Below are 20,212 nucleotides of genomic sequence, written 5' to 3'. Positions count from 1 at the left end.
GAGAGAGGGAGTGGGTTCAAATTCAATAAGTCTAGATTCACCACCTTCTTTCTCTTTTGATACTTCGTCACACTTGATATCTAGCATTTTTGCTGCTAACAATAAGTCTAGATTCACCGTGATTTTTTCACGGTGATGTCCCCGCAAGACACACAAAATTGTGGGATCCACTGAAAAACAAAAACCCACCCCTTTTTCTCCTGGTGGGGTCCCGGGGTTGTGAGTGTCGGTGAATTCTAGCATCAGTGTTTTGCTAATTGTTGCGCTTGACAATCAGAAATATTAAGCCGGGGATTTTCAGCAGTGAATGTTACTGTATTTTCATTTTCAGCAGCAAGTGCTTGCCAACTTAGACCATGCTTGCAGAATTTTGCGCACTGCAATTCGGATAGACCATGCTAGCAGAATACAAAAAACCACGGTACTCTGTTTTGTCTGCAACACTGCACTTTATGAGTGCTAGCAAAAAAAACTTGCGCACGACAATTTGGATAGACCATGCTTGCAGAATACATAAATTCATATAAACGATCCAACCTGAATTTCCTAGAATCAGCGGTTGCAGCACAAACAATATAACTAGAAAATCCTGCAAACTAAGCTTTCCAAACAAACATAGCAACAATCGAAAACATATACAAGCCTGGAATGAGAAAAATGGAAAAGCTGATGCTACATAACCGCTGAACAGTGTGAAATTTTTGTTTTCTAATATATCTATTGATCTGATCAAAGTATCCTACAATATAATGTTCAAAAGACAAAAGGGACATCCGTTATGTGAACTACAAAAAGGAAGACGAGGAATGACGAACGAATTTTCATCAAAGTACACACAGTAATGATCCCTCAAAAGACAAAAGTAGGCCAGCCCTAATGACATCCTAAATCAAACAACAGCATTTCTATGAAGAACTAACTATGAGAAACATCACGTTTCTGCATCTTCATCTCCATTCCTATTCCCGTTTCTTTTCTTTTCTTTTTTCCTTTTCTTTTTGTTCAGTCTATACCTTTCACAAAAGGGTTACAGGCCAAGAAAGGCTGTATGTTACATTGGTAGTGTGTATATTACCTTTGAAGTTGCGGAGAAGAAGGTTGATCAGGAGAAGAATGTGCCTTTGAACCTCCTCGAAACCTCTGCTGCTCAATCAAACCTCTCGTGGAACCTACTCCTTCACCACGCTGTGAATCTTCATTGATCACAGAAAAATGTTCTTGCCTAAGGGAGCCAAATTCAAGCTGTTCAGCAGGGGAACCATAATCAACGTTATGGCCACCGTACGGATACACCATGACAACAGAGCCTGTTGGTGAGCCGCCATTCGAGTTAACTGCCGGAAGTGGATACATGCCATACGTTACACTATTAGAGCCATTGTTTAATGAAGGAGAACCAAATGCAACAGCCTGGGACTGGTACGATGTGAAGGACCCATTCATGTACGAATCCCATGGCCTGTTCGATCTGCTGTCACTCGCTCCCAGCCGGTCCGATCTTGAATTTGGTTTCCCAGCTTGGTTTCGTCCGTGACTGCGCCCAGCAGCTCGTGGTCTTGAGTTGATATTCCAGCTACCTTCTCTGTCACCATGGTATTCATTTCGGTCGTAACTGTGATTCACCCTCTGGTTCTTGGGACTTGTATTTTGTTGGTCCCGGAATGATATTTTCTGATACATAAAATCAGTATGAGTTTTCCGTATGTATAACTTTTAACATTTCAAAGATACATCTGAGGAACAACCGAGCAACTCTGGTCAATGCTTGTGAACAAAATAAACCCGACAAAAAAGCTTTTATTGAAAATTCTCTATATGGCAAAGTCCGCTAATCCAGTAAGCATAAACGAGTTGGAATTTGTTTGCACAACTATTGATACACACCAAATAACATGCTCATCTTGGCTCACAAAGAAATTTACTGGAAAGTACGTCCAAATTTTTGGCATCCTAGAGCATAGTATCAGCTAACCTATTTGAAAAACCAAATACATGCGCGAAGTCAAGGGAAGCAGATAACCAGAAGGATGCTCAAAGCACCATGTTTGTATTATCTTACCGGATTCGGGAGATAAGTCCCCGTTCCACCACGATATCTAGGAGCTTCATCACCAAACCGCTGGTAAACACCAGTTGGCCTACTAGAACTAGGCTGTAATGGTGCAACAGGAACCAGTCGAGGGCCATAGCCCGGTAGTTGTGTGACAAGGTTCACATTTCCTGAAACAGGTCTTCCTGGACCATCCCAAGGGAAATTTCCTTGTAAATACACGGGTGGTACTGCAACAGGTGAGGGGTATATCAAGGGCCCACCTTGAGAACGTGGGTATTGACAGAGCCTCCCAAATTGCAGATTTTGCCAATGGCTGGCGAAGTCACTGTGAAGGATGTCAGCAGCCTTGTTCTCCTCTAAAGACTCCAAGGAAGCAGCACCCTTGATTGAATTAGAATTGCTGAAGTTATCAGATTGATCATTGATGTCAGCTGAATCAAAATTTTGATCAGATTGATTTGTATGTTCACTATCCTGACCCTCCAGCCTATCAAAATGGCTTGAGGATCCTTCAGAATTTCCAGCCTCATTTGGGAAGTTGTAAACCGGAAGCATTGTTAAGAAAGGAACTGGAGGACCCGTGGGATAAAAAGCAAAGGGTAATGCACCACCATTATTCATTGCCCTATGATGTGAACCAGGACCCAAGAACATAGGGCCGACAGGTATCATTGAATCTGAACCACTGATTGATAGTTTATGAGATGTGGGCTCCATATTGCTTCTTTCTACCAATTCACTGCCTGCAGTTGATAGTTGAATCCAGTCTCTGCTGTCATCATCCGCCAGTGAAGAACCTTGAGATGCAGATGAACCCTCGTATTGCCTCCCAGGCCTACCCTTACCATAAACAGTAGAAGGAACTACTGAGGGAGATACTTTTCTTCCTCTTTTATCTCTGGTGGACTTATAGCCCGTCATAGATGATTCATCCCATGTACTTTCTACAAAATCTGTGCTTCTCGAAGAACTTGCATGTGAACTTCTCAAATTCTCATTTCTTTCAAAGTAAACCTCATCATGTTCATGAGGAACCATACCCGGAAAATTTCTCTGCGCGTAACCCATTGAAGCTAGGATAGATGGTGACACTGGAAAAGGTAAGTGAGGTGACCCCAGATGCATTGGCATCTGAATTTGTCCAGGAAAACCATGTAGCGCAGAAGAAGCCATCATGTTGACGAGGTCTTGTTCCTCCTGGTGCTTATCTATGGAGTCATCAGCGGAACTAAGCTCTGGACTATAAGAACTTAATCCTACTCCTTCATATAAACTATTTGTAGCAGTATTTGAATCAGCAGAATCGTCGAGGCTATGATGAGATGAGCTGTCCCTTAAAGATGATGGATCTTCAGTAGAAGATCTAATAATATGTCCAACTGAAACATCAGAACCCAAGTTCTTTCTCCGGTAGCTATTTGAATCTGCTTTTGTAGTGACAATCTTACTGTTTCCCGTTTCTGGGGCATCATAACGGCTTCCTCGAGATGAAACCACCCTGGATGTATCTGAAAGCTCGGGGCTTGAACGTGTTCTAGCAAAACGAAACTTTTCTTGCAGTTCACTGGTGATAAAAGGTCTCGGCCTCTGAACCTTCTCGGTACGTATACTCTCTCTGCCACCACTAGATGCATCAGGGCGACGACCGCTGCCATGTCTGTCCCATGTGTTCAGAAAAAACAAATTGACTTCACCAATAAGATCCTCACTTGGACAGTCAAGCAACCTTGCTAGACGTTTAGCCCCAAATGCAAAGGCACTACGTATCCTAAAGAAATTACCTGCAAATATGAAATGATCTATATTAATTAATAAGCTAAAAAAGTCATCTGATTTACACAAGACTTGACAACTATTTAATATCACTTTTAAGAGCTTCAAACAAAAGACTCTAATACTAATCACAACTTCTCAAGTTAATTGCTAGTTGAAAAATATTACTCTGGCGGATTATTTTATTCACCTAACGCTGATATATTCAATAGTTTGTGAAGTAAAAGTCACGAAGACCAAGTGATAAATACATATAGAAAGGACTGGCATCAGAAGAACAAAATAAAGAAGGAAAATACTCGAAGGTGTGCGGAAATATGAAATGAGTTTAGAATGTTGACCTTTACTAACACTGCGTCCAAGGTTGTTGTTGGTACGTAATGGATCAACAACGTTAAAATGCTTGGAAACAAAAGGTTGGCCCAGATTTTCTTGGCCATTTTGAACAACGGCATATACTGAAGTACAAACATTGAGGAATTGTTTCTTGAGTAATAACTCTCCAGCATCCTTTCGAGGAGATTCCGCTGTAAATTATCAAACATAAACAGTTAGGAATGAAAACCCAAGAATGTCTAATCGGTAGAATGGAGCTATTTTCAGTAAATGACGACTCAATAAGGTTTTGATTATACGTCCAGAAGTACCTGTCATATCTGGGAGCGCTGTAATGGGGATAGGACCCCAGAGGCTTAAGCAAAAGTTCTCCCAATCAAAATTACTGAAAAATTCCAGGAAACGATAAAGAACCTGCAAATATACAGTCAAACACCTTTGGAGTATAAAAGTTCAATAAATTTGAAGTCATAAAGAGCACAAAGGAACGAGATCCGGATTTCTAATCACCTCAAGAGGCCCAGCAAAATCATTGTTGAAGACATGAAATATGTATAGCACCAACGTCTCAAGAGCATAGGTTGAAATCAGACCATGATGAGCACCCAAAATACGACTCTCATAATAACACCAAGCTTTAATTAGTATAACGCTGCGCTTGAAAAGATGGTTTTGGTTGATCAAATGGTCAACCTACAGACATACGGATTTGTGTTAGCCAACACGCACAACTCAAAATGGATTTCTTCTTCAAAACAGAGGTTACACATAAAGCCTAAATTGAATGTTTACCTCTTCGAGGAAACAAAGGGTGCACAGCCCACCTAGCTGGTTAAAGGATATATCTACCACTATGTTCTCCACGAGACACTTTATAATCTTCACCTGTAAAAGCCTAAAGGATGAATACAACGATAAACCTAAAGCTTGCAGCAAAAATAACTAATAACTAATGCCCTTCACAAAATCAGCGAAAATCGGTTAATAAATTTAAAGACATACCTCTGCCTGAATGTACTGAACTTCTTTTACACGGAATTCAGCAGTATCACTCTTCTCTTCATTCTCCAACATAATACGAACTTCATTAGCCCATGTATCTTTCGCGTTCGGATTATCACTAAATGCGGTCAAGTCAATGTCACCATCTGGTAAGTAGGTTTTCAGTGGTACCGACCCAAACGTAAACACCTGCAACAACCTAATTTGTTAAACAAATTCACCGCAAGGAAATAAAGGGTTGCTCTGACTATCACATATACACTATACTAACGCATTGAGTTCGGTCGTAATTTGTTAAACGAATTCTATCTACTAAAACATGGGCACTGGGCAATCTTTAAATTACAATATCTTCCACAACTCTACATTTCTATCAACTAAAACATGAATAAAACTAGAAGATGTACCTGACAAGTGAAGCATCTCATAATGAGGCGCTGAACATAATCAGCAACAGCATTTCTAAGCTCTTCGGAAGGTTGATTAGGCTGAATGCAAGCAATTAACTCAGCAGTTCTCTCTTCAGCTTTCATCCATCTTTCGTGTTCTAAAGGACGAGTAACGAATGCCGCTTCATTGGGCAGTAAACCATTTGGCTGTGCCCAGCTCTCATAATCCCCCCCCATAAAAAGACCAAATCCCTAATCTTCTTCTTCTTCTTCAATTACCTCCTCCCCTCTCCTGAGAGAAAGAGAGAATACACACAATACTACCAATCTTCTTCTTCAATCTCTATAAAGGTAAGACCTTTATGAATCAAAAAAAAAACCCAAATCTTCTTCTCATAACAATCTAAAACAAACCCATACAACATTTCCCATTTAGATCACCAACAATTTGATCAAACAACAAATGAAATCATAATCATCAACAATACCCATCCGGGGGATACCCTAAAAAAAAAATCCCAAAAATCTATGTTGCTTCCAATTCTAAAATGATAATAATAACAAAACTTACAGGGATCGAAAGAAAAACAACAGTTTGATTATCAAAAAAGTAAACAATTTTTTTTTTACAGAATCGATGGGGGGAAGACGTGGAAGGAGTCAGGAGATGAAGAAAGATAGAAAATTTATGATGAAAGGATCGATTTTGAGTAATTAGGGTTTCAAATTGAAGAAAGGGGATATTTTTTTTCTTCTTTCTCAGAGATGGGAAATTGTGTTAAAAAAAAAAGAAAAAAAATATGGAAATTCTGTTCGGGTTATTAATGGTTCTCTCTGCTCTCTCTTTTGGTCTTATCATGGTCCGTAATCTGATCTTTTTTTGGTTTTTTTTTTGGTGGTGCGTGGACCCACGTACGGGACCCATAGGGACCCACATCAGAAGAGTAATTAAAAAGATTTTGGAAAGGTAGGGAGATTTTTCGAAAGATAATGTACCGGCAGAGCGGAGTTTCGAGTCTCGGACTTTAAACATGATAGCCTAGCAAAGTATCGAACTCCGGGGTTTTAACATTGTAGCCTACTGGCAGAGCGAAATATGAACCTTCAATTGGAAACATGACAACCAACAAGTATAGTGAAGGTTTGAACTTCGGATCTAAAATGTGAAAATCCAATTTCTTTTGCCTTACGGTGGTGCATAGACCTGTATCACATAAGCTTCAAATACACGGATGAGACCCTCAAAGATTCTGAAAGGTTAATGAAATTTTGGAGAGATGGCACTGAACTTCTGACTTTAAAGATAGTAACATGCTCTGGTAGAGGAAATATTCGAACTTCTGACTTTAGATATGATTTGAATCTCTCGGTTGCATATAAGATTTGAAATACTGAATTTAGATATGATTTTAAATCTCAAACAAAAATATGAAATTGAGATTTCTTTTGGTTTATGGTGGTGCATAGACCTACATCACGAAAGCTTTTCGAAAAGATAATTTATCGATGGAGCGAAGATTCGAGTTTCAGACTTTAAACATAATAACTCGCCGATATATGAGAGATTTTGATTTTGATTTTAAAATTATTCGAACACAAAATTAATTGTTTGTGTGGGAAGTCCATTGGAGTATTCGTGTAACACTCGTTCGACAGAAGAGTATCCTAACTATGTAAAATCTCTTATTTGCCCTTCGTTTAAATATTTATATGGGATCAAATAGCAGTAGTATCATTAGTGGGAAACTAATAATTGTATTGTAGTTTTAGTTCTCGATTAGATTTGATTGACTAACGGTAAAGTTAAACCTTGATAGATCTAGTTTGTTTATTTCGTAATCCCTCTCTTTTGATATAATCAAGGTGACTCAAACTAGTTAAGGGATCAACGGTTTCATATCTTCTTTATTGCATCTATATCTGAAGATAGGACTTTTGAGCATCCATTGTTAACAGACTCCGTCTGTGTGCGAACAATCATTAGTGGAATTGAGTTGTTTGTGAAGGTACTTTGGGGACTGAATATTGGGGACCAGAAGATTTCTTTTCTGTATTCTGATTTTTATGATAACTTCGTGCACACTTGATTGACTGGGATCAGACAAGATATTTACATAAAATACTTTAAAGCTTGTTATGTAGATGGGAAATCTATGTTTGCGTTTCTCTTTCTCTACTTTTATAGTTTGTAAACTAAAATTAGTTATCCGGTAATCGTATATCGATCTTGGTTGATATGACCGAACAAATGAGTTTAAATTGATTATATAGAAGAACCTTTGTACTCAAGTATATCTTTGATTAACTTATTGATCTAGGAGATTGTTAAAGAGCTTACTGAAACAGATTAGCCTTTTACTGTTTCGGATTATGATCCAAAGGAGTTGAGTTGTTGAAGACTTCACAACAGGTAAAGCGACTTGAGATAGTGGACTGTATCTTAGGATTCACGTGCCTAGACCAGATTGGTTGTAGGCGCGGGATATTGAGGGAACTGAGTAACTTGGATTTATTTTACTTGGTATCAACTATACGAAGTTGTAATAATGTTTGTATAACATCTTAATTCTGAGAGTATTTAAAACTGGACTAAGTCCTGGATTTTTCCGTTTTGCAGTTTTCCTCGTTAAAAAAATCTTGTTGTCCTTTACTTTATTTTTCGCGCTATAATTATTGTCATAGTTATACTTAAAGTAATAACATTGTACGCTAATCAACAATTGCTTTGATCCCATAGATTGGTTCTGATTCGAACTTAAGCAATATACCAAGTTTATTTCTTGTTTAAGTAATCTCCTTGACAGTTCATGTATATATTATATTACAAAAGGTGTGTCTTGCATAGGTTGATATAGAAAATATTATGGTGTACTTGGTACCCTCGTTATTTCACTTTCTTCGTGTTTCTATTTGATATTTACTTTGATAGTTTGTGAACTTAGTTTGATTATTTTGGTACTTGTATCTTGGTTGATCTAACCGAAAAAAAGAGTTTGACTAAATGGAAGAACCTTCGTACTCAACTATATATCTGATTAAGTTGTTGATCTAGGATATTTATAGAGAGGTTACCGAAACATGTTAGTCTTTTACAGTTTCGGATTACGATTCAAAGAAGTTGAGTTGTTGAAGTCTTCACAGCAGGTGAAGCGACTTGAGATAGTGGGACCTATCTTAGGATTCACGTGCATAGACCAAATTGATTGCAGGCGCATGGATACTGAAGGAACTTAGTAACTTGGAGTAAGTTTACTTGGTCTCAAATACACGAAGTTTTAATAGTCTTCGTATGACGGCTTAATTATGAGAGTATTCAAAACTGGACTACGTCCTGGGGTTTTCTGCTTTGCATTTTTCCTTGTTAACAAAATCTTGTTGTGAGCCTTTAATTTATTTTCCACATCGTAATTATTGTTATAGTTATAAGTAAAATAATAGCATTGTATGCTAATTAATACTTTATTTGATCCCATAGATTGGTTCGGATTCGAACTTATGTTATATACCAAGTTTACAAGGTGTGTTTTTCATAGGTTGATATCGAAAATATTGTGGTGTACTTGGTACCATCGTTATTTCATAAAATATCCCGATCGGTGTAATACTTCGTTACGCCTCCTAAAGTCAATATGTACTGCAATCGCTAATACATTCCACCATGTAACCTGGTGCTAATTGCTAATAGATTTAAATTGAGTAAAGTATTAAGGTATGTGAGACGAGTTAATCATAGGCAGTACAGACACAGTCATGTCATATTCAACTTAGGCCAAGTTATACTTGTGATGTCCTTCATAATCCACACCGCTAGTAGTCACAAATTACTACTTGTTACTAGGGTTCTTATATCTAAGATTCCTAATTAGCTACAAACAATTTATTAATATGTTTAATCGCGACTTAAATATACGAAACAACTAATCATATTATTCGAACACAATCAAATAAATATTATGTACAGTAAAACTTCAACGATAAACAAAAGAGTGAATAACAATATTAATAGAATAACATGTTCATGACTTTAGTTTATCGTCTACTTATGATAAACTACATTTTCAATTGTTTAAGGATTTCTTGAAACTCATGTAAAAATAATAAGTAGAAAATCCTAGGTTATATAAGAAAAAACTTCAAACTCCATAGCTCATAGTCTTTTCTTCTTCGTCGTAAAAATATGATTCAATCCCCTTTTATAAAAGTTTTGGAAATCCTTTTATATATACCCCACAAAATGTAAACTTGGAATCCTTTTTGGACCGGGTAAAACTCATATTTAGAAGTCCAATTATATAAAATATACCTTATATAAGGCTAGGAATACTTCCACTACTCAAATGTATGTCTAACAATCAACTTGTGTGGAGAAATTTCCAGAAATATGGCTAAGAAAGACCCACTCATATCTAGATATAATTAGGAAAATGAAAGTTTTCGATGATTTTCCAGTGTCACTTACGGCTGGGACGAACATGTAATTTCCTAGCTGTAAGTTTCCTTAGATTTTGATTTTTTCTTCTTCGTCATTTTGGTCGCAACTCCCTCGTAAGATGTCTGATTGACTTCATTCTTTTTGCGCTACCATCGTATCTTCGTACTCTAGAAAATGATGTTGTAAAATTCTTCATATCTCTTCATCTATTTTTTAGGCTAGGTTAGGAGTGAAACTTAGCCTAAAGTTACTCTGGTTTTGGATGTTGAGTCTACAACTTGTCTACGACCAGGTTCTTCAGACATCGCAGCCGTAAGTGACTTTGAACTTTGCCTATAATTTTTTTTTCAATTCTTACTTCTCCTTCTCATGCCGAAATGAACTTTTTTCTTCTTCTTTAGTTGAGACAAGCTCAAAATTCCTATAAAACTCATAAGCAAACGAAATCAAAGCATAATAATGTGAAAACTAGCAAAAAAACAAATCATTTGAGTATCAAACTAGTGCAAATAATGCAAGTATCATTACGGTTATCCACACACTAGTTATTGATATGGAAAAATTGTTTACTAAGACTAGGGTACCACTGATCTAAATTTTTGGACTTCCTTTTGATACATTAATATTTAAGCAGTTGGATTTTTGTTTTGGTGATTTGACCTATTCCAAATGATAATCAACCCAATCGACCAATAAATGGAAATATCACTTTATTTTCGTGTTTCTTGGATTCTAAGCCAATGCTGAATCACCTATCTATTTGTGACTCACTGCTCCTTAGCTTTCTCCTTGCCAAAGATATCATTTGACAATAAAAACTAGCTGTAAGGATATATTAGATGCAATGTTTATTTTTTGGTAAAGCCAAGGCTTATTATTGCGAAAAATAAATAATCAATGTTCATTGTTCATTATTAGGTTTTTAGTTGGTGTACGACAGTTAATGTCATTGAGAAAGATATAACAATGCTGAGAACATGTCATTTGTTAATGTTGAAGATGTACTGCAGTAATTGTACCTATGCTTGTTAATGGAAGCTTTTCCAGGCATACATTTTTTTTTAATATTTTAATTTGGATGCAATATCAAATCTCTTTAAACGATATATCTCGAATAAAAAAAATTCAAGTTAATTAAAGTAAGCATACATGTGTTCCTAGTAATTTATACCATTATTTACTAAAGCAATACACCCATTACATAAGTGATACCACATTATCATAAAACACAATTATATATATGCACATTATACATTTTAACAAATGAACACTATAACAACCGGTAATTTAATGAAAATATCTTTCATGATCATAGTATTACCAGGTATTTAAGAAAGAACTTCGTGTTCTAAGTAATATATGCACATGAATCCTCTCTGAGCCATATAATTCATCTTCCTAGCCTGCTTGAATTTCTATGCGAGAAGTTAAGTAAAGCCAACTGAATCCAACTATACATACAGATTGGAAAAGAAAAATATTATGAAGATTGATAGGAGAAATTACTATCGTCCTTATACACATCATACAACCTCCATACTCTATTTATGCCAAGCCAGTTCTGTAAGAGATCCAATATAAGACCTTGCAAAATTCAACTCGGGCTTGCAAAATTCAACTCCTAGGTCCTCAAACCTCAAAAAGGATCGTTGATCTCCTTGTTTAATGATTAAAATGGCAAATCAGGTCACAACTAGGCATTAAAAGCTATCACCATCAATTGAAGAATTTAAGATAATATCCATTATGAACCGAGACATTAACAATCATTTAGGTATAAATAATCAAACAAATACCTCAGATACAAAATTAGTAGCATGCTTAGAGAATAACCATAAAAGAAGTCCTATAAAAAGTGTAAAAGGCTACTTCAAATAGTTAAGATGAGGTGTGCCAATAGGCACGTAACAGTGTCACCTATGCTATCTTACCTAGTAGCTAACAAGTGTCACAGAACTTCGGAAAGTAATCCGGGAAACATTACAAAAATTGATCATTTATTTATGTTACAAACTATCATAATACTACATAAACAGTGATAACTAGCCTTCCATATAAATATTAATATTAACTAACTCTATTTATTCTTACTATATATATCTACCCTAGTTAATTACAGAAACATAATATTATGAGATTTCGTTCTTACTTTGAAGCTAAATTTGAAAACTAAGGTTAAATTTTAATACCGCTAAGATCTTAATTTGTGTTAATCAGATGAAGGATCTAATACCTTATAGTTATTAGGCGCGAATAACTATCTTACAAAATGGATTCCAAATTTTTTGAATTATGAAACATAGATTAATAAAGGTTCCCACAAAACATACGTGCAATTATCGTTTTAATATCAATGACCGTTAAAATAAAAATATCATTGATTGATAATTTTTGTTTATGATGTCAATTAATTTCAAAATCAGGAAGTGCATACACTTAATTATGATGAATTAAGACGAATCAAAACTTAGTCATCTTACAATTTCGTTATTAGATAATTAGTTTTTGGATCGGTTTTATATGTACAATTGAAATATAAATTTCGTTCGTATTTTGGTGTTCACCAACAGGTAAAACAAAGACTTCTTCCATGGAGAGAGAAAAAAGATTGAGAAAGAAAATTATGTTTTCGTATTTAACTGGGGTGAAATGTAAGAGGCATATAATGAGTTAGTTAGTGTTAATTTGGAAAGACACATATCGCCATTTTATTTGCAGGCACAGAGGGCACACGACTGTTTTGGCACAATGGATATTCTAAGTAATATATGGTATCGCATTAATGAATGAATATAAATATAGTTATGGTAGAGCTAGAAATTAAGTGCTAGCATCCTTTCCTCGGAAAACTAATTTTAAATGTATCGCAAACTTTGAATACGAAATCACTACAAATAAATATGATAAGTGTGATAAATATGGTAATGGCTTATATAATATGGGTTTACTGATCTAAAAGATATTATAAATTATTATGCATACTTTTTTGGTGTTACAAAATTAACTTAATATTTTTTTTTAACTCCTTTTCAAATGCTTATACTAACAATAAAATAATATCGAAAAACGTTAGTTGTTAAATAGTCCCAATCATTTAAGGTATGGTGATGTAATGTATACAATGACAAACAAAATCTTACTTAGGCGTATATTTAAGCAATAATATTATTGTGCAAGATCAAACTAATCATATCTTATTTTTGTAACGTAATTAATACAATATTGATGCACATAGTTAAAAAATCAAAATATGTTCAACAAATTGCATTCATTTTAAAAAAAAATGATAAGTGAGTTTGGGCTTCAGTGTTTTGTATTTTGGGTATTTTGTTATCCTTGCTTGAAGAAGGGTGGATGTTGGGATTTTAGCAAGTTTAATAGTCTTCATAATTATAGTTACCTTTTGTTTTTGATTTTTTTTAAGGAATTAGGACTATATATGGTGTCTTATATAAACCTTCATGTTCATGTATTTAAGGTATTCATTTTTTTGCAATCAATACAATTAAGCTTGCTTATTTTATTTTGAAGTATCCATTAAGACTAGGGATGGCCATTTTCCCCACCCAAACCCATCCCCGTGGGTACCCGCCCCTATTGGGTAGGTTTTACCCGTACAAACGGGGTTGGGATTGGGTATGGATAATACCCGAAATTAGTGAAGCGGGGATGAGATTCTAGGTCCCGCCCCATACCCGCCCCGTACGTTCCCATTTTAGGATTTTACATTTTTATTAATTATTTATATTATATTTAAACTAAGATATTATATTATATTATATTATAAAAAAAAGGTAAAAGTATAAGATATCATTAATTATTTATATTATATTTTAAACTAAGAAATTATATTATATTATAAAAGAAAAGATAAAAGTATAAGATATCATTAATTATTTATATTATATTTAAACTAAGAAGTTATATTATCTTATAAGAAAGATACTTGATAAGAAATAATTAAGAACTAAAATGAGTGATGCTCGTTCATAGACCAATTTGTTTTTCTTTGCTTGTTTTACGATGAATTTATGAGTTTGAAATTTTAAATTATTATTATTATTATTGGTTGAATTTAGGTATTGATTATTAAATTAACTCATCATATTTGAGCTTAATGTTATGGGTAACCCGTAAAAAACCCGTCCCGTACGGGTATTTTTTATACCCGTCCCGTCCCAAATCAAGCGGGTAATGGAGAGGGTGTGGATTTTCTTTTGAACAGGGAAGTGACTGGGATACAAGATCCCCGCCCCACACCCGCCCCATGACCATCCCTAATTAAGACTTCATTCGGATATTTTAGCTTTGAGGTGTTTGTGTTTGGTAACTTTGGTTTTATGAGTGGTGGTTTCTTATTACCTCCTTTTTCCCATATTCCAGAAGAAATTGTCTTCTATATCATTAATGTTACACTTGATTCCTTTCCATATTCAACTATCAATTCTTTGAGGTGTAGAATCCAAGTGCATAACATCCTTTTTGGGGTGGTAAAAATGGTGCTTTTTTCTTATTTTCTGTTACATTATTTTGGTCATTTTGAACTTTATTTATAACGGGGCTTAGTTAACTCTTTAGTGAGCTTTAGTGGTAAATCCGGAGTTAATATGGAGTACTGATAAATTGTAGTGAGCTTTTACTCGGCTATTTATTCTATGAATAAAATGTTTGAAAGACTCTGTGATATTTTGTTTATCTATTTCTTTGTGTATGATTGTATCTTTCATAATCTGAAATTAGTAGACGAATAATATCTAGCTAATTCGGAACACTAATCCATTTTATCTATTTTCAGGTCTCAGGTAGTCACAAACTTGAGGTTTTGGTGGTTGCGGCCTACAACCTCATCCCAGATCAGCCTTCCTTTGTGGAAATTCAGTTTGAAGGGCAGATATTCAGGACGTAAGAAGAATTAGAGAGTAATTCTATGTGGGGAAAACGATTTTCCTTCAATATCAGCTACTATTACAATCTTCCAGAGATCGAGTTGCATACTGCAGTGTACAACGGTGATTCACTGCAAGGGGAGGTCACCCTCGACTGGCTAATTTTCACCAACTCTGACATGATCACTCAACCATTGAAGATGAATGGTTCCTGTATCAATGACAAAGATCTTGTATTACAGTTGCTTGCGGTTGATAACTTAGAATCAAGTGTTCCAAATTTTGATGAACTATACCAAATGTTATCAATTTTCATGTATCTATTTATTTGTATGACTCGTTAAATTTTGATTTGTTATTATCTAGCAACCCTAGTAATAACATATATATACAACCATTAGCAACCCTAGTAATAACATATATATACAACCATTTATAGTTTTCCAAAATGCATATACAACCCTAAACAATGTTAATTGTATAAATCCCTCCAAATCTAAACAACAGGTCCCTCGTTGTAATCCAAAGAAAGAAAAAAAAAAAATTCTTGACGTAAGATTACTGAACATTCATACTTCGTGACAAATCGTATCAAAGTCTTAATTATCCCAAATGATCCAAAGATAAAGAATCTTGTCCCTACATTGATATTAGTTTGACAACAAAAATCTAATCATAAAAAATTTCAAAGAATTTTGATTGATTTAATCCCACACATAAAAAGCCGACGAAAGTTATGAGAAAACGAAAATTTTTAATCTTTGAATTAATTAGATCGATCTAGCTTGAGCGTACATAACCGAAAATGGTCTCCCCGAAAGGACCAACATGTTCTTCGCTAATATTTACATCATTTAAATTTTATGACTAACAAAAAAAAAACTGATAGCGAAATTTGTTCGACTATGCTCTAAATGTCTTATAAGACATATTTTCATAATTTAGAAAATCCATTAATTGGGTGACCTAAAATTCCTTAGTTAAATTTACTTTGGAATTAAATTAAATTCTTTCTCACCGAGAGTCACCATCGAATCTTTTAAAATTAATAAAATAATATCAAATTTATAGAAGAAATCATGATCACTCTTAAGAAATCAAAGAGTATGATTTTATATTAGGATTTATTATCTCAAGAAAGATTATCAAGAACTAGCTAACTAATTACAAAACAATACGGTTGTACTTTCATTTGACTTTTTTGGATTTTATTTAGTCACTTTTAAAACTTAAAAATAAAATTATGAGAAGTGGATATAGGTTGTATCTAACCAAAACAAGGAATGTATTTGGCCATTACATAATTTAAATAGCTTAGCTCTTTTTTGCTTAAGATATATATCGTTTAAAGAGATTTGAGCGTCGATCCAAAATACACTGTGGCGGAGTCAGAATCTAGTTTTTTCAAGAAACACTTACAAAAATTGACAATTCCTTACTTTTAACATTAAATTTTTGAAATTTCTAGGTACTTATTGCGGTCATTGCATAATTTAATTAGCTTCACTCTTTTTTATTTAAGATATATATCGTGTAAAGAGATTTTAGCAATGATCCAAAATAGACAGTGGCGGAGCCATAATCCAAGAAGCACTTACAAAAATTGATTTTTTTTTACTTTTGACATTAAAATTTTGAAATGTCTAGGTACTTATTGTGGTTATTGAATAATTTAATTAGCTTCACTCTTTTTTTTATTTAAGATACATATCGTTTAAAGATATTTGAGCGTTGATCCAAACTACACAGTGACATAGCCAGAATCTAGTTTTTTGAAAAAGCACTTACAAAAATTGACACTTGTTTACTTTTGATATTAAATTTTTGAAATTTCTAGGTACTTAACTTGATGTGGTTATATTTAGTACTACCAAAAAACTAACCGCATATTAGCTTTGTTTTATATACTCGTATTACAATTAATATATACATAATTAGAAATAACCCGAGTCGTAACGACACGGCATGAGACGGAATAATTTTTGGTTACAATAATTTTAATGATTACTACACATTATGATAAGACTTAATTCGACCCATGAGGATTTGTAGCCATGAAAATCTTAGATATTCGTCATCCAAATAATTATATATTCGGTTACGCTTGCAATTGATTAAAATAATAGTTTTTGATAAAAATTCCTTATTGATCTTTTTATTTTGACCTTAAATCATTCAATCCTCCAAGTTTGGTAGTCGGGTCTACCAAATGTTTTTAAAAAAAGGAAAAGAACAAACTACTAATGTGTTATTCAAATTCCATAATGCATTTCTAAATGAGTAACTGCGTATCAATAATCTGTTTCAGAAACCTCATGGACATCATCACCAGAGTATGTAGTACACTTTCACTTGGATTTCTGCTCATCACCAGAATTTGTTCTCTTGGATGGCTGGCATCACCAGAGTCTGGTTCAATCTTGATAGTGGAAGCAAGTGTCTGGCCATGAATTGGAATCCTGGTCACAGCAGGAGTGTTGAGCTTTCTCATGTTGAATTTTTTTTTCAAGGTGATGTGGAATTCCATTGACTTGCCAATAATTTTCTCAAAGACGGTGACAACTACGAGGATTTTCCTCCAACGTTTGTGGGTGTCAGTCTTTTATTTGTTTACTTTATTTCGAAGCATCCAATTTAGCCAAAACATCTAAACCGCATATAACAGAAAAGTGGGAAACATATCACCTCTCCCAGTGGGTACAGATCAGAGCCAGTTACTTGGAGAAAGTTTTGGACTTTGCTATCCAATGCCACAAACATGGACGATCCGGCCAGGTCTTCAACCTCAAATTTTTAAGACATAAAACCTGTATGTTGGATGGATTCAGGTGGTTAGTGTTATTTGTAACAAAAAACTTATGTTAGTGTTCTTACAACACATGTAGGTAAATGACTCATTTGTAAAGAAATATGACACCTTGGTACTGCATATTCAATATGAAAATGCGGAGGGTCTAACAACCACACCCAACAATTCGTTTGGCAATCTGAGAGGACTTACTCCAATATACAATCTAGAGAATAGTATATCAAAGAGTTTAATATCTCTAACTCTTAATTCAATCCGCAATTAGAAAATAGAAATCTGTGAGCCTATTGAATATAAGAGGAGTAACTTGAACGGTACCAAAGACCAATGTTCAAGTGTAAATCAATTTAAATCAACAACCCAAGGTCGGATATTCTAATTGATTTAACTTAACGCACAACCTGTGATATTTCAATTATATAACAAAATATAACGCAAAAAAGAAATAACACAAACACCATAATTTTGTTAACGAGGAACCCGCAAATGCAGAAAAATCCCGGGACCTAGTCTATATTGAACACCACACTGTATTAAGCCGCTACAGACTCTAGCCTACTACCAATTAACTTCGGACTGGACTGTAGTTGAACCCTAATCAATCTCACACTGGTTCAAGGTACAGTTGTGTTCCTTACGTCTCTGATCCCATCAGGATACTATGCACTTGATTCCCTTAGTTGATCTCACCCAACCAACCAAGAGTTTCTACGACCCAAAGTCGAAAACTTGATAAACAAATCTGTTACACACAAAAAAGTCTATACATTGAATAAATCTACCTCTCACAGAAATACCCGAGAGTTTTTGTTCCCTCTTTTGATAAATCAGTGTGAACAGGAACCAATTGATAAACCGGTCTTATATTTCCGAAGAATAGCCTAGTGTTATCAATCACCCACAGTAATCTTAATCGACTAGCGAAACAAGTGATTAATGATTTTTTCGTGGTTGTAGTAATGAGGTTCAAACTCTCGGACTTGTGAAGATTAAATTTAAAGGTTTAATAAAATTATATACAAAATTATTAACAATGGGTGCGAGAGGTAACCAAGACACTAGATTCCACTATTATGCAAAATTGAATGATAAATATTTCAAAACTCTATTCAATTCTTAAGTCCTCTTTTATTTTTAATTCACTATCAATCATATAGATTCTCAAACATTATTTGTAAACCTTAAGCATAGATTATCAAGAGATTAAACCAAGCATAACCTATCAAACTGAATAACAAATAATTAAGACAACCATTCAAATAATTTAAAACTCTGCAAAAGCAGCGATTAGGTGAATTATATAATTAAATGAAATAGTTACCCATTTATGTTGCGTGAATAGCTTCCTCCATTGCATTGGTTACGAGGGAATTAGCTCATCATAGTAAAAATGCTCTCAAAATAATTTATTATGGCTTAAAAATGGTTTACAAATGATGAGAAGAAGAGAAAATGGTGTAAACAGCTAATGTGCTACCCACAGGAAGCGTCACATAAGAACGATACATATGAATTGCTGTAATAAATTACGACCCACACTCCGCTGTTGCTGTCACTGTTGAAGAACGACTGCTCTGGAAGGTCCGTTCTTCGTGTTCTTCATCATCATCAGCAGCAGCAGCAGCAGAGTTTTGTTAAACTCTGATTTCGTCTTCTCTATCTCTCCCTAGCTCCCAAAACTCTCAACACCCTTTTCCAAACTGTTTTGCCTTGTATTTATAGTGAATTGGAGCCAAAAATCCGACCATTGATTGCATATATTCTCCATTTAATCCAAATATTCTCGGCTACCAATAATAACGAAAATTTCCAAAATTAACTCTATCACACGTTAGAATTGGTTCTGCACACTCCAATTCAGCCCTCCCACGCCTAGTAAGTCGTCAAACGTCCCTTAATCACTTCCATGCATAGCCAAAACACACACAACAGCGTGTACAGGGTGTGTTCAGTCCGTGTAGCTCTGTTTTGAGCTCGAGAATCAAATCGATATTTCCAGCCAATTCCGATCAAATTCGACACCCAAACTATCTTCCTTAGGATAAATCATAACTTCCTACCAAGTTTGAGCGATTGAATCGCACTTTAACCCATTCATTTTGACGATCACAATTCTGCCAGTTGAAAACTTCATTTCCCGCCAAAACACAAATTCAAATTGTTGAAGAAGGTGCCCCTTATCCAGAGTGCTGGGGTGAGAATAGTAATTGGGGTGGAAATAATAATTTTTCTGGGTTCCTCCGGGACATTTCTGGGACGCTTACGGTGCATTTCTGGGGTGCCTACGGTACATTTCTTTGGGGTGTAAAACACTGCTTTTTGAGCCCATTTCGCCGCAAGGGATTATTTCTCTAAAATTTCCTACAAGAACACAAAATAACACAATAAGTACTTAATCGAGTCTAACAATACAGAAAATTGAGAAAAAAATAGACACATAAATGCGTCTATCAACAAGATATTGTGGAATCACAAACGATGAGACGAAGATGTTTGTGATTACTTTTATCCTGCCTATCGAAGAAATTAATC

General features: G+C 34.8%; 1 protein-coding gene across 1 annotated transcript; it reads right to left on the bottom strand.

The window, feature by feature from the left end:
* Positions 1-690: 690 nt before the first annotated feature.
* LOC113339722 lies at positions 691-6,364 on the bottom strand. The gene is made up of 8 exons (XM_026584954.1): positions 5,572-6,364; positions 5,165-5,353; positions 4,955-5,047; positions 4,673-4,855; positions 4,474-4,576; positions 4,168-4,353; positions 2,060-3,834; positions 691-1,671 (listed from the first exon to the last, which is right to left on the bottom strand). Exons 1-8 carry the CDS (start codon positions 5,788-5,790, stop codon positions 1,072-1,074), a joined length of 3,348 nt encoding a protein of 1,115 aa, XP_026440739.1. The 5' UTR covers positions 5,791-6,364; the 3' UTR covers positions 691-1,071.
* Between the last annotated feature and the right edge of the window lie 13,848 nt (positions 6,365-20,212).

Source organism: Papaver somniferum, unplaced genomic scaffold (genome assembly GCF_003573695.1).
Source record: "Papaver somniferum cultivar HN1 unplaced genomic scaffold, ASM357369v1 unplaced-scaffold_21, whole genome shotgun sequence".
Taxonomy (NCBI): Eukaryota; Viridiplantae; Streptophyta; class Magnoliopsida; order Ranunculales; family Papaveraceae; genus Papaver; species Papaver somniferum.
The sequence above is the reverse complement of the archived record's forward strand: the minus strand, read 5'-3'. Positions and strand labels throughout refer to the sequence as shown.

What these genes read in the sequence shown, in the direction of transcription:
- LOC113339722 (XM_026584954.1), bottom strand. Translation starts at nt 5,790, where the DNA reads ATGGGGGGGGATTATGAGAGCTGGGCACAGCCAAATGGTTTACTGCCC. An exon ending in ATTTTGCTGGGCCTCTTGAG is followed by an intron (nt 4,577 to 4,672) that starts GTGATTAGAAAT and finishes GTATATTTGCAG; the next exon opens with GTTCTTTATCGTTTCCTGGA. An exon ending in AGCGCTCCCAGATATGACAG is followed by an intron (nt 4,354 to 4,473) that starts GTACTTCTGGAC and finishes GATAATTTACAG; the next exon opens with CGGAATCTCCTCGAAAGGAT.